General features: G+C 47.8%; 6 protein-coding genes across 6 annotated transcripts in view; 3 read left to right on the top strand and 3 right to left on the bottom strand.

Moving 5' to 3' along the window:
* Positions 1-1,292: 1,292 nt before the first annotated feature.
* Positions 1,293-1,827, top strand: PAAG_07430 (hypothetical protein; the record flags this gene model as incomplete). The annotated part of the gene is made up of 2 exons (XM_015846221.1): positions 1,293-1,484; positions 1,630-1,827. The coding sequence occupies 2 exons, from the start codon at positions 1,293-1,295 to the stop codon at positions 1,825-1,827; spliced, it is 390 nt and encodes a 129-aa protein (XP_015700656.1).
* A 452-nt stretch (positions 1,828-2,279) lies between these two features.
* On the bottom strand, positions 2,280-3,996 carry PAAG_07429 (hypothetical protein; the record flags this gene model as incomplete). Its single annotated transcript, XM_002790524.2, has 2 exons — positions 2,280-3,130; positions 3,744-3,996. The coding sequence occupies 2 exons, from the start codon at positions 3,994-3,996 to the stop codon at positions 2,280-2,282; spliced, it is 1,104 nt and encodes a 367-aa protein (XP_002790570.1).
* A 1,709-nt stretch (positions 3,997-5,705) lies between these two features.
* On the top strand, positions 5,706-7,495 carry PAAG_07428 (allantoinase; the record flags this gene model as incomplete). The annotated part of the gene is made up of 2 exons (XM_002790523.1): positions 5,706-6,260; positions 6,392-7,495. 2 exons carry the CDS (start codon positions 5,706-5,708, stop codon positions 7,493-7,495), a joined length of 1,659 nt encoding a protein of 552 aa, XP_002790569.1.
* A 473-nt stretch (positions 7,496-7,968) lies between these two features.
* On the bottom strand, positions 7,969-8,944 carry PAAG_07427 (hypothetical protein; the record flags this gene model as incomplete). Its single annotated transcript, XM_002790522.2, has 2 exons — positions 7,969-8,589; positions 8,675-8,944. The coding sequence occupies 2 exons, from the start codon at positions 8,942-8,944 to the stop codon at positions 7,969-7,971; spliced, it is 891 nt and encodes a 296-aa protein (XP_002790568.1).
* A 383-nt stretch (positions 8,945-9,327) lies between these two features.
* Positions 9,328-10,386, top strand: PAAG_07426 (hypothetical protein; the record flags this gene model as incomplete). The annotated part of the gene is made up of 4 exons (XM_002790521.2): positions 9,328-9,350; positions 9,424-9,673; positions 9,894-10,127; positions 10,297-10,386. 4 exons carry the CDS (start codon positions 9,328-9,330, stop codon positions 10,384-10,386), a joined length of 597 nt encoding a protein of 198 aa, XP_002790567.1.
* A 1,288-nt stretch (positions 10,387-11,674) lies between these two features.
* PAAG_12396 (hypothetical protein) overlaps positions 11,675-12,197 on the bottom strand; it is a gene marked incomplete at both ends in the record, with an annotated part of 4,589 nt that continues 4,066 nt past the window's right edge. Inside the window, 2 exons of the mRNA XM_015847890.1 lie at positions 11,675-11,974; positions 12,078-12,176. Coding sequence (XP_015702494.1) covers positions 11,675-11,974; positions 12,078-12,176 — 399 coding nt within the window. The remainder of the gene's footprint in view (positions 11,975-12,077; positions 12,177-12,197) is intronic.

Raw genomic sequence — 12,197 nt, 5'->3', positions numbered from 1 at the left:
TCCATATCATGGACGTGTACATAGCTTGCACAATTCATAGAACATCGCCATCACCACGGTTAATAATATCACTTCGAAAACAACAAAACAAAACGCAAGCGATAGCCAACAGCAGGTAAGATCCTAAAGTGTCCATACACGACCAGAAATTAGCTAGCCCCCGCCGCAAGAGGAAATGCGAAAAGGGGATATAGAAATCGGGTCGCCGGGGAGGGAGAAGACCAAGAAGGGCAATGCGATCTATATGGGGCTAGAAGCATTCTTTAGTCATTTTGTCCGACGCTGTAGCAACTCGGTTATTTTCAGGAGATGACCGGCAGACATCAGACAGATAGATGCCAGGCGTGTGGACGTATTAGAGTCCACGGAAACTCCCCGAACGAAATAAGAAACGGTCATGCGAAAACCAACTTCAGTAAACTCCATGCCCACCTAAAACCCCCACCCCGCTCTTTGCGTATTTGTTCCCAAGAAATCGCTGGCATGTCCGATTAACCATGAATCATTGTATTTCATGGTTGAATATCAACACAAATTCCCAGTCGCCATTGGATGGATTTGAACCTAAATTCCTCCTGTATCATTAGGGAACGGCATATTGCCGCCGGTAGTCTGCATCCCTCCACACAACAAAATAAACAAACATACCATATGTGGAATAAAGACCAAAGGAATCCTGGATCCATACGATATGGAGGGCTCAAATAGGGAAAGCAAGCCATCGATCACGCTCTTCCAATGATATATTCCATTGCGCAACCAGGCATCCCTTCTGATCTCCAAAATTGCCCCTATAAGAGTGACCCACCTTCCTTGCTTTCCCCTCTTGAACGGGTTCCAAAACCAGTGGCGGAATTGTATTGAAGGCTTTATTTGTTATGAGAGGCATTGGCCAAGTAAGGGAACAGGGCCGGGCGGCTAAGTGGGGTGGGAATATCCATCGTGCCTTAGTTTGGGGTTTTCAGTTTTCATGATCGGAGTCTGGGGAGTGTGTGAAGCATGGTTGGTTGGGACACGACTGCAGTTCTTTACATTATTTTTTTTAGATCGAACGTACACCTACCCGTCAGTTTTCTCCATGTGCTATTTGTGATTACTGTCTGTTATGCTTGGACTGGTAAGTGCAAGGCGGGACATCTGTACAGCTGTGGATATACGGAGTGTTTATTATTGACATGTTGGTCACGCTCTTTCTCAGTTGGTCAAAAATTCCCGAGCAATCCAGTGGGCTGTGTGGTCAGAGTAGAGATCGAGGAGTTTTCATTCCTGGGAGCGTATGAGAAACAAAACGGATGCCAGCTCTGCCTGTTCAATTGAATGAGAAAAATGGGGATGCAGGTAAGATATGGTGGGATCTATCTCTCAGACGTAAAACCTTTGTCACGAGCCACGAGCATGCGTTGGCGGGAAGCTCCCCGGATATCAACTTAGCCCGACATTTAGGCCCCGGGATTGAAAATCGTGTGAATGCCCGTGTTTGCCCTGTACTAAATATGCCAAACAGGATAGGTACAGCGCCTGTATCTATTGGGTGTCGGTAGGTGAAAGAAATTGGTGGACAACCTGGGATGGAGTTTGTATGCCATCGTTATTAAGAGGGCCCAGTCCAGGAGGAAAACAACAATATAGATAGAAGATATCCGCTACGAAGCTGCAAAAAGCGACCCACCACCACTGCGGGGCCACACAAGCATGCCGGGAAAGGAAAAGCCTCGCGGGACCCTGAAGATTGGATTTATTCCTGCAGATGCCAAGTTGAAAATTGCGGCTTCCATCCACCACGGAAATGCAGCATATCAAAAGACGAATCTCAGTGCAGTGGTATAGGGTCCTGGAAAACACTACAAACCGGGAACCGACAAATACCCCCCATGTTAGGATCGGGCGTTGAAAGCGATAAGGGGGCTTGGGGCTTAAAAAACGGATTTTGTCTCGGAGGGTTAAGTGAAAGGCAATATAGAAAGGGATATCATGGCTCGGCATATTCAATACAGGTCGACGGACAAATGCCAATATCGAACTCTCCCTCCACATCTCATCCCATCCACAGTTGTTTCCACTCAGCCCACGGGGGCCGTCTCAAATCGTCGGATCGAAAAAAATACCACCAAACCGTGGAACAACATACCAACGAAGCCAGCCAGAATGAGCAGTGCGACAATATTTAATAGTCGACAAAATGGACGACAACACAAGAGGAAGAAGTCTAGGGATTCCACCGTCCAAGAATATAGCGAGGTAGCCACTCAAAATATAAAACGGGAAAAAACTTCCCCCTTTCAACTGGGGCTGGAAGTTTCCCTTCCCTTCTTCAACCGCATCGTCTTCCACTTCGCCGAGCACTGCTCCCTGGTCCTCGTGTTGCCCATGAAATCGCTCACCTGCGTCCACAGGATATAACGGGGGTCTATCCGGTAGATGTCCCCCGGCTTGGAGTCACTGGTGGTATAGATGGCCGTTGCGGGGAACTGGGCGATATCCAGCCATTGTCGCACTGCGCTCTCGAGACGCGTGCACTCGTTGGAACTCCATGGCCCGCGGGTCTGGGTGTCTCGATGTTGCACACGTTTGCGAAAGCGAGTGTTGACGTCGTCGCGAGCACGGCCCAAGATCTCGGCGATCTTGGCCCAGTTGGGCCCATGCTCAACGTGCAATGCGACTAGCTCGTCGTCTTGTTCCTTTGTCCACTTGCGTGGCTTCTGAGAGGTGGCCACGTAGTGGGAGCGCATGTAACGTTGGACATCGCGGGGCCGTCGACCTGGCGTAAGGGCGTACAATAGGTCCCAGAATTCGGATCTCGTCAAGTTGGAACCTAGAGATGAGAAGTCTCCGTTTTCGGTCTCACGGTGCTGGACCATACGGCCAAAGTCCTCGCCTGACATGCTGTTGGCCTCGCAGAATTGGGTTTTGAACGCTTCGACAGCAGCGATCTCTGCGGCTGAATGCCTCCCAGTCACGTCAGGCTGGTCCTTTGGCTTCTGCGGCTTCTCCACCCTTTTCGGCAGCTGCGAATCGACGGCCTGGCTGGCGGTTTGTCGGGTCTGTTGTGGCTTAGGCAAGCTCTGGCCTGCAGCCTCTTCCACCGGGTCTTGTTCCGGGTCCTGGAGCAGAGTGTCCCCTGAGGGAGATCCTGCATGGTAGGAGGGCACATAAAGTCAATGGATGTGCCCCGGGGATTATATACAAGATAAGAAAAACAAGAAATGTATATACAAGAATGAGTATATAAAGGAAGCGAGAACCAGGACATCACTCACGAGTCTTCGATGGAAACAGAACATCGAGGGGGGGAAATAGAAGAGAGAAAAAGGCGTGGTGCTGTTTTTGATGTCTCTACATCTGTCTGTCTGTCTGTCTGTCTGGAGAGAATGATGCGGCTCGAGAGGGCAAAAGAGGGGTATATATAGCCCAAAGAGCAGCAGAGGAATCAAAAGTGGCGGCAGAATTCAAGTCTACCCACGGGAATAGGTACTACTATGGGAATTGGTAGCACAGTGGGGGCATATTTGCCAGGAAATGCTGTTTAAGGAACGTAATACAAAACAACACAAGACAACCAATGCAATACAATTGCGCACAAAAATGACGAAAAACGAATGTGCCAAAAAAGACACAGTTAACAAAAAATAATAATAAAAAAAAAAAAGAAAAAAAAAGAAAAAAAAGAAAAGAAAAAAAGAAACTTCAGTGACGAGGGAATATACAGCGGATATTTCGCATCACTTAAGTTGAAAATAACTTACTGTCTCGGTGGAAGTTTTCAGGCTGAATGGCCTCGGTTGCATTAACATCAACAAGGCGCGACTCCTGCGGCTGCTGGGTACTACCGACGCTTATTTGGAGTCTGGGATCAATTGGGATGGGAAGTTCCACATCCGGCTGATTGTTGGCGCTGTTGTTGTTGATGTTGTTATTGTCTGCCAAACCAGCGCCGGAATCCCCTGGAGCAGTGCCGGGTAGGATGCGGCCTGCAGATGAAGGATTTAGGTGAGACATTTTTGGAAAATCATAGGAAGATGAAGCAATATTGCGGATTGCAACGATACATGTAAAAACTTGAGAATGGATGTACTCCGTAGAGGTGGGAAGAAGCTGGGAAGTTGGATGAAGTCTGATATATATATATATATATAAAACAGGAAGAGAAGAAAGAAAAAAGGGGGTTAAAGGTTGGGTGACTAAGCACGTACTCCTCATGCAACGAGGAGACTCAAGCTAGCTAAGCCAGCCAGCTACCTAAGGCTCGCCTCGCCGTAAGTCCTCTTGCGGCCAGTTGATGGCCCAGTCGAAGACGTTGTTCGCGGCATTGTTTAGCAGTCATTGTACTTATTGTACTTACTTGTATGTAGTTGTAGTTGCTGCTGCTGTGGTTTTCCATAGCGGCCAGTTTGCATGTGTTCCGTGTTGTATTTAAGAGGTTGCACGGGTTCCACAGGTTGGCTGCAAAAACTGCAAAAATAGGGGACCACCACAACACACCGTAGAAATGGCAGAAGTTGAGATTTGAGATGCAGAGTGTCCGTAGGCTGGGGCTATCAGCAGGAGATATAAAGGAAGCCCAATAACCAGACCCCCAGTCCACTCACCAGATGGTCAATGAATGCACGTATACAGATCGGTTAGAGGATGGAATTACGGCAACTAACTAACTAGTTAGTTACCCCGAGTGGGCCGTCCGGATGACTAAGCCCTTGAGGCAGCAGCAGCTGGTAACTCGTGACCATCAACATTTACTTGCATGAAAGAATCGAGAGAGGGCAGAGACGAGAGATATGCTGATGCTGCATCGAGAGAGATGTTGGAGGTGAATGCAGCCAGAGACAGAGCAGAATGTGGGTGGACTTCCAAACCTCTGCCAAGTTAAAAGCCTTTCCCCAAACCCATGTCTTGACTCCTGCTGATCCATCGCATCCATCATCATCACATCTAGACCCTCTAACCTACCACCTTTGAACCGCTTGGGGTGATATCCTAGTAGTACGCTGCCAGTTTCACGCCTCCACTCCCCCGGCTGCAACCTTACACTCAGTGCTCAGCCATTCCTCGATCGAAATCTTCTGCGTTGGAGTATTGAACCCCCCAACCGCGGGCCCAACCTTAGAACACAATCAGCTAGTTCGTCGTAACTGATTGTACATATCGACCTCCTTTTTTTTTTTTTTTTTTTTTTTTTTCCGTGCGGCGAATTTTGATCCCTTAGGCTTTTACGGCTTGATGCTCACGGGGTCTTCAACGGAATAATAGAGGAATTCCCCTCTCTTTGCTTGTTCTTCCGATTTTCTCTGCTTTTGCCGCGCCCGCTCTTTGCCCGTATTGTGTAGTTTAATCGGTTCCTCGATAACTAAGGAAAAGGGTTCCCCTTATCGCCACTCGCTGGTTCCGTTCCCGTATATATATTTAACTCTTGTGTATACCCGATATAATAAATATTTCATTCTTCTCTTCTCATTTCTTCTCCCCTCTGTCTCAGTTTCCCTTTCTCTCTTCTGCTTGATACAGACTACAGTGGCTTTCCTCCCATGGCATCCCTATTTTGTACAGAATAAGAAAAAAAAAAAAAAAAAACCCCTGTTAAAAAGAAAATCCTCCCATACAGAAAACGGTGACAATCCCATCAATTGGCCACAAAGAGAACTAGACTAGACCCCTATTTCCCACCCTTAAAAAAAAAAAAAAGGAAGCAGCATTGACACAAGAAAACTCCAATGGATCATCCCACAACGACCGCTTCCACAGCCTCTCCCCTTCCCACTCCCATCTCGACCCCTTCCACTCTTCCCCCCTCCTTTACCGTCCTCGCCTCCTCCCGCGCCATAATCACCGGCCGCCTCACCGCCGCCACAATCGTCATCTCCCTCTCCACCGGCAAAGTAACCTCAGTCTTCCACTCCGTCCTCCCACCAAACGCTTTCCCCCCGGGAACACAATACACAGACCACTCCCCCCACATCCTCCTGCCAGGCCTCGTCGATGCACACGTCCACCTGAACGAACCGGGCCGTGTGGAGTGGGAAGGGTTTGAGACGGGGACGCGGGCGGCGGCCTTTGGAGGCGTCACGACTGTCATTGATATGCCGTTGAATGCTGTGCCGCCTACGACGACGGTGGACGGGCTGCGGGAGAAGATTGGTGCGGCGAGCGGGAAGTGTTGGGTTGATGTGGGGTTTTATGGAGGGGTTGTGCCGGGGAATGTTGGGGAGTTGAAGGGGTTGGTTGAAGGAGGGGTGAGGGGGTTTAAAGGGTTTTTGATTGATAGTGGGGTATGTATATGACGCTTTCCTCTCTCTTTCGCCTACCTGGCTCTTTGTTGCTGCTGTATATAAAGCATACAACATGCAATAAATTGCATCCGCTCTCTCCGTTCCACATTCCTAACTCCTTGTGATTCCAGGTTGAAGAATTCCCAGCCCTATCACCAGCAGATATCAAAGCCGCCATGCTCGAGCTGACTTCTCTACCCACCCCAACGACCTTGATGTTCCATGCCGAAATGCTCCCAGACAATACTACCAATGGCACCACCGACGGCACCACCACCACAGACTCCCCAACCTCTTACTCCACTTTCTTAACTTCCCGCCCCCCAGCTTTCGAAACAACCGCAATCTCCACAATTCTCTCCCTAGCCCCGCTCGCACCAAACCTCCCCTTACACATCGTCCATCTATCCGCCAAGGAAGCCATCCCGCTCTTAAAAGCCGCACGCGCACGCGGAGTAAACATCACAGCTGAAACATGCTTCCACTACCTCTCCCTAGCAGCCGAGGAGGTATCTGATGGCGACACACGTCACAAATGTTGCCCGCCCATCCGTAGTCGGGCAAACCAGGATGCGTTGTGGGAGGAGCTGGCTAATCATGCAAGTGACCAGGGGGTTATCAAGACTGTTGTATCGGATCATTCGCCCTGTACGCCGGCGCTGAAAGTGCTGCCGGCGCATATTCCCGGTAGCTGCAATGACAATGTTAAGAAGAGCAGCAAGAAAATTAAATCCGAAGAAGCAAATGATGATGATGAGGAGGAGGAAGAGGAGGAGGAAGGAAACTTCCTCAAAGCCTGGGGCGGAATTTCATCCGTCGGCCTAGGCCTGCCGATTCTCTGGACCGAATTGGAACGACGTCGTGCCCTGATAACCGATAGCAACATCGTAGCAACAGATACATCAACGTCGACCTCTTCATCGACCTCTGCCCTAGAATCTATCGTCCAGTGGTGCTGCGCCAATACAGCCAAGCAGGTGGGTCTAGGGTCCCAGAAGGGTGATCTTTCTGTTGGATACGATGGGGATGTGTGCGTCTTTGATGAGACGGCAGAGTGGGTTGTGCAGCCCGATACCATGCTGTTTCGCAATAAGTGCTCGCCATATCAGGGGAAGAGGCTAACTGGGCTTGTGCTGGAGACGTGGCTGAGGGGACAGAAGGTGTATTCGAGGGACGGTGGATTTGTAGAGGGTAAACCGACGGGGACGTTGCTGTTGGAGACTATGACGGCGTAGGGGTTTTGGTCTGGGCTGTTGATGAAGGAATGATGTTTATGAATATTATTATTTGCTTGCTTTTATTTTGTTTTTCCTTTTTTTTTTTTTTTTTCTTTGTGTGTGTGTGTGTGTGTGTGGAGAAGGGAGGGTGGGGGGAGCGTGCATGCATGCACATATATACCCATACACTGTCGATAGATGGGATGACATTATCATTCTGCTTGGGCGTTGGTTTCAGATTCCCTTCAGATGTTTGGAATGATGAGATCTGAGGTTTTTCAGCAATCCTGACAGCGTGAATTAATGGCGCAAATGAAATGATAAATGGAGATATAAAATTATTAAAAAATAAATAAATAAATAAATAAAAAAAATCACATCTGGTTTAGCATATTATTGAGAATTCCTACCCATTACATGTAGCATTCAGCAACCAAGAAGCCTTGAACAAGATGAGGGAATGGAATAACCAGCACTCACCTAACTACTTACTACCCTTCCATATCCACATCCCTCCCTTTCCACCGCTCCTGAACCCTCCTCCTCGCCCCACCATTAACTCCCCTACCCCAAATCTCCTCCTTCTCCCCTTTCCCATCAATCCTGACTCCACCGTCGTCCCCGTTACCACCCCTATTCCCATCACCATCACCAACCCCAACCTCCCCAACCACCACTTTCCTCTCAACAATCGCCCTCTCCTTCCGCCTGGCCAACTCCACCTTCTTTAGATAAAGCGCATAAACACCCACCTCCGCCACGCCCACCACCAGCGCAACAAGAAGTGAAATGAACACCCGTGCAGGCTGCGAGGATACCGCGCCAGGATTCGACGGTGACGGCGACGATGTAAATGTCAGGAAGGTCGGGATGCGGTAGTTGGATAGGGCCCAGTAGCTTGCGAAGCCGGTGAAGAGGATTGAGACGAGGATATTGAGGACGAGAGAGGGGGTGAGGGGGTCATTTTGGTTGTCGTTGAGGGCCCAAAGTCGAGAGGGAGACGGGGAGGGGGGGAACGACGCCGGGGTGGAAGTTGGGTGGAGGAGGGCATTGTATCTGTTTGCTTCGGCTGCGGCGAGAAGGGAGGCTTTTAGGGCGAGGTATTCGGGTGTCTGTATGCGTTAGAAGGAGGTTATAGATATACGTCCTATATATGTCTTTGCATGCGTGTTGTGTAACTGGGAATGAGTAACGTACAGGTTCTGGTTTCGGTGGAGGAGGGGGAACGTATACTCTGGTGCCCTTCAGGAGGGAGTTGAGAGTGGACCCCCCATATCGACTGGCGTCCCTTTTTCCTTTCTCTATGAATCTCGGATTGGACACAAGATGTCTGGATAGAGTAACAAGCTGTGTATGTGATATAGCAGAGCAGCTGGTGGGAGTGGGTAGGGATAGCTCGTCGCGAGTTGATGCTGGGATGCCGTCGAGGGCGGAAGCTATCGCTGGAGTGATGACAAGAAGGACCATTTTGGATATAAACAGGCGTTAAGCACCATTTATTACATCAGGATTAGTTAATGTATGTATATTTGCTTTATTTGCATGGCGATGGTTGTTCTCCGTATTGGTTGGTATTGAATGTTGGTAGTTGAACTCGAAAAAAGGTGTTGATGCTCAAGACGTCATCGGGTTGGCTTTTTCTTTTCATGCCGCAGTTTTGAACCTAACCACATAACTAGTTATATATTTATTCGGCGACGCATTTATTTACTTATTTCATATCAATGTCCACCAACCCCTCTATCCCAACGTTGTAGCGCCTATACTTTCTCCTTCTTAATTCCCTTGATAAGCTAAATAGACGGGAGAGAGGGGCTGCCCCCTCTTAAAACCAACCGCAGCATCCCATCATGAGCGACAAACAGGCAGAGAAGTGCGTACAACTATTGTTCCCAGACACAATTAACATTTATCCCGAATTAACAAGTGAACTTTTTCCAATAAAGAAAACCCCCCGTCGACCTGTCAACCACCAATCCGCGTGGTATTCCCGTTGCACCCTTCGTCGATAATGTTGCGGACTACGTCTCCTCCCGCGCGGACGTAGAGCCGACACTGCGCTCGTTCCAGGAGATGATATCGAAATACCAGTTCATGGAGCTGAATACACAACGGCGCGGCCAGGGACTGAAGGATAAGATCCCCGATATTAAGAAAACGTTGGAGACGGTAAAGTTCTTGCGGGATAGGAGAAAGGTTCGCTATTACTATTTTTTCTTCATACTGCCTGTGTTTGAACGCCCCCAGTGGGCCCAATGGTTGAATATCGTCCATGTGCATACGAAATGTCATTTGCATGCTTATTTTCCCTGCTTCCTCAATCATCTTCCAAATGCCCTTTACTTCGTCCCGCATCTAAAACTCACACCATGTAACCCTTTCCGTACCACTTACTCACATACACCACCATGCTCAGGCCGGCACCGGCACTGCTCTCGAAACCACCTTCGAACTCAACGACACTCTCTACTCCCGTGCCCTGATAAAGCCAGAAGATACAGACGAGGTCTTCCTCTGGCTCGGCGCAAATGTCATGCTCGCATACCCCATCGAAGAAGCTGTTGATCTGCTAACAGAAAAACTGCGTGCCGCAGAAGCCAGCTTTGCAAACTGCGAGGAGGACCTGGAGTTTTTGCGCGATCAAATTACAGTATTCCCCCCCCCCCCCCCCTTTTTTTTTTTTCCCCACTCTTTCTCTCTCTTACACCTACTCTTAATGGCGGTGTTCTTTACCTCTGGGATCAGAGGTGATTTAACCGTTAATAATAATAAAACTAAAACACTAACTTTCATTCCCTTCTTTTTGCCATTTGTACCAGACTCTCGAAGTCGCTACGGCCAGAGTCTATAACTGGGACGTCGTGCAGAAGCGAAAGGAGAAGGAGGGGAAGACAGGGCCGGATGGTTAGGGGAACGTACGTCATTAATCAGAGAGGTTTAATTCCTTTCTTACTTTTCTTCTGATTATGTGTTGGGCTTCTTTAATGGGCAACTCTGGAGGAGCTTTTTTGAGAGTGAAATAGAGAAATATATCTTGCTGTGGTCTTTACTCATCCCAGTAACTACATTGTTCAAAAAATAAATAAATAAATAATAATAAAGAAAAGAAAAGAAAAAAACCAGAACATCGGGCAAAGAAGCATTTAAACTCTTCAAGGAGTTCGATACAATCTACGTTCAGTAACCCTGTTTCAAGAACAGCAAATTGAATCCCAATATCATAATAGCAACGTTGCATTATAGCCTACGCCAACTTAAAAGTAGATTTAAATATGTCATGCAGATTAGCCCTTGATATCTCGTTCCAATTTTTAGTATGTCGATAGAGTATTAGAACAGGATGGGTAAATATTCATTACATGGCCTGTGAGAAAGGGCAGAATAAAGATAAGGAGACACATGCAAAGAATTAGATATTAAAAGATAGAAAAGGGAAGAAAACTGTGAAAGTTGTCTATATAACACATATATACCTCTATCCCATTTACCCTCGACCGGGCGATGTGATGTCAACATGCAAATGCATTTTACTAGAAAGTAAGAAAAGAGCCCGTAAAAACACCAAAATACCAATATTCTTAAATTCAATGCTGAAATCTGCCCTTCAACCAATCAAGCAGACAAGACAATCCATTAATCAACTGAGCATGTTCAATGAGTTAATTCAATTCACTGAAGTAATCCATATACGCCTCTGCCCATCCATATTCCATATGCCACTTTCCATTTGCAAGGGGAAGAAGAAACGAAAAACACCCGTTCCCTGAAGATTATCACTAATATTATACCCAAAGGATCGTTTCCAGGCATTTTCATGTTCATGGAAAGAAGTCGAGCCGAGACTAAAAAGAAAACAAACATACCAAAAATAAATAAATAAATAAATAAAAATAGAGAGAATCATACTCATCATAAGTCCCCACTGACAAACACACGGGGGACCAAATTAAAAATCGGGAAAAGCAACTCCATCACCAAAAAAAGTAAAGAAGGGGTGAGGGGGGTTGATAATAATGAAAAAGTAAAACCAAAATAAAACAGGGATGTGCTCCAAGCAACCAACACCCAACCCCCCAAAACCTCTATAATTATATTATTCTTCTAATCCATTTCATCTCACCCCCGACCGCCACCACCACCACTATTAAAACCACAACCATTACAACCACAGCTACACCCATCTCATTAGCGCGCATGTCATAACTCCTCTCGATCTCCACTTCTCTTAGCACGATCACTATCCGTTTCATCGCCCACAAATGTCCACGAGTCCTCCATGGCGCCGTAGAAATCTGGATCACCGGAGCCGGAGCCTGAGCCATGGCCATCGTCATCGAGACCCATGTCGGGTATGTCAATGCCGGTTTCTTCCAGTGTCGATGTTGCGAGAGCAACGGCCTGGGAAGCTGATAAGGTATGGGAGCGCTGTCGAACGAGAGTCTTTGCGTATTCCAGATCCCGATATATTGCCTGGATAGCGGTTGCTACGCCGTCTTCCTGTTGTTCGATGAGAGAGATCAGTACATGGGAGTTCAGAGCCTATTAAATTATAGCATGGTGCCGTTTCAGAAACTTAAGAGGGTAGTAAAAGACCACATACCTTTCGAATCTGCTCCCCAAGCGCTTTCGCCTTAACAATAATCCGCTCGCTATGCGTAGCTTCCCACAAAGCTCTCGAAAAGGCACTCACGTTAAGCCTCTTCATACAGATCCCAACCCC

Source organism: Paracoccidioides lutzii (genome assembly GCF_000150705.2).
Source record: "Paracoccidioides lutzii Pb01 unplaced genomic scaffold supercont2.24, whole genome shotgun sequence".
Lineage (NCBI taxonomy): Eukaryota > Fungi > Ascomycota > Eurotiomycetes > Onygenales > Ajellomycetaceae > Paracoccidioides > Paracoccidioides lutzii.
Note: the sequence above shows the minus strand (reverse complement) of the source record. Positions and strands in the feature narration are given on the sequence as shown.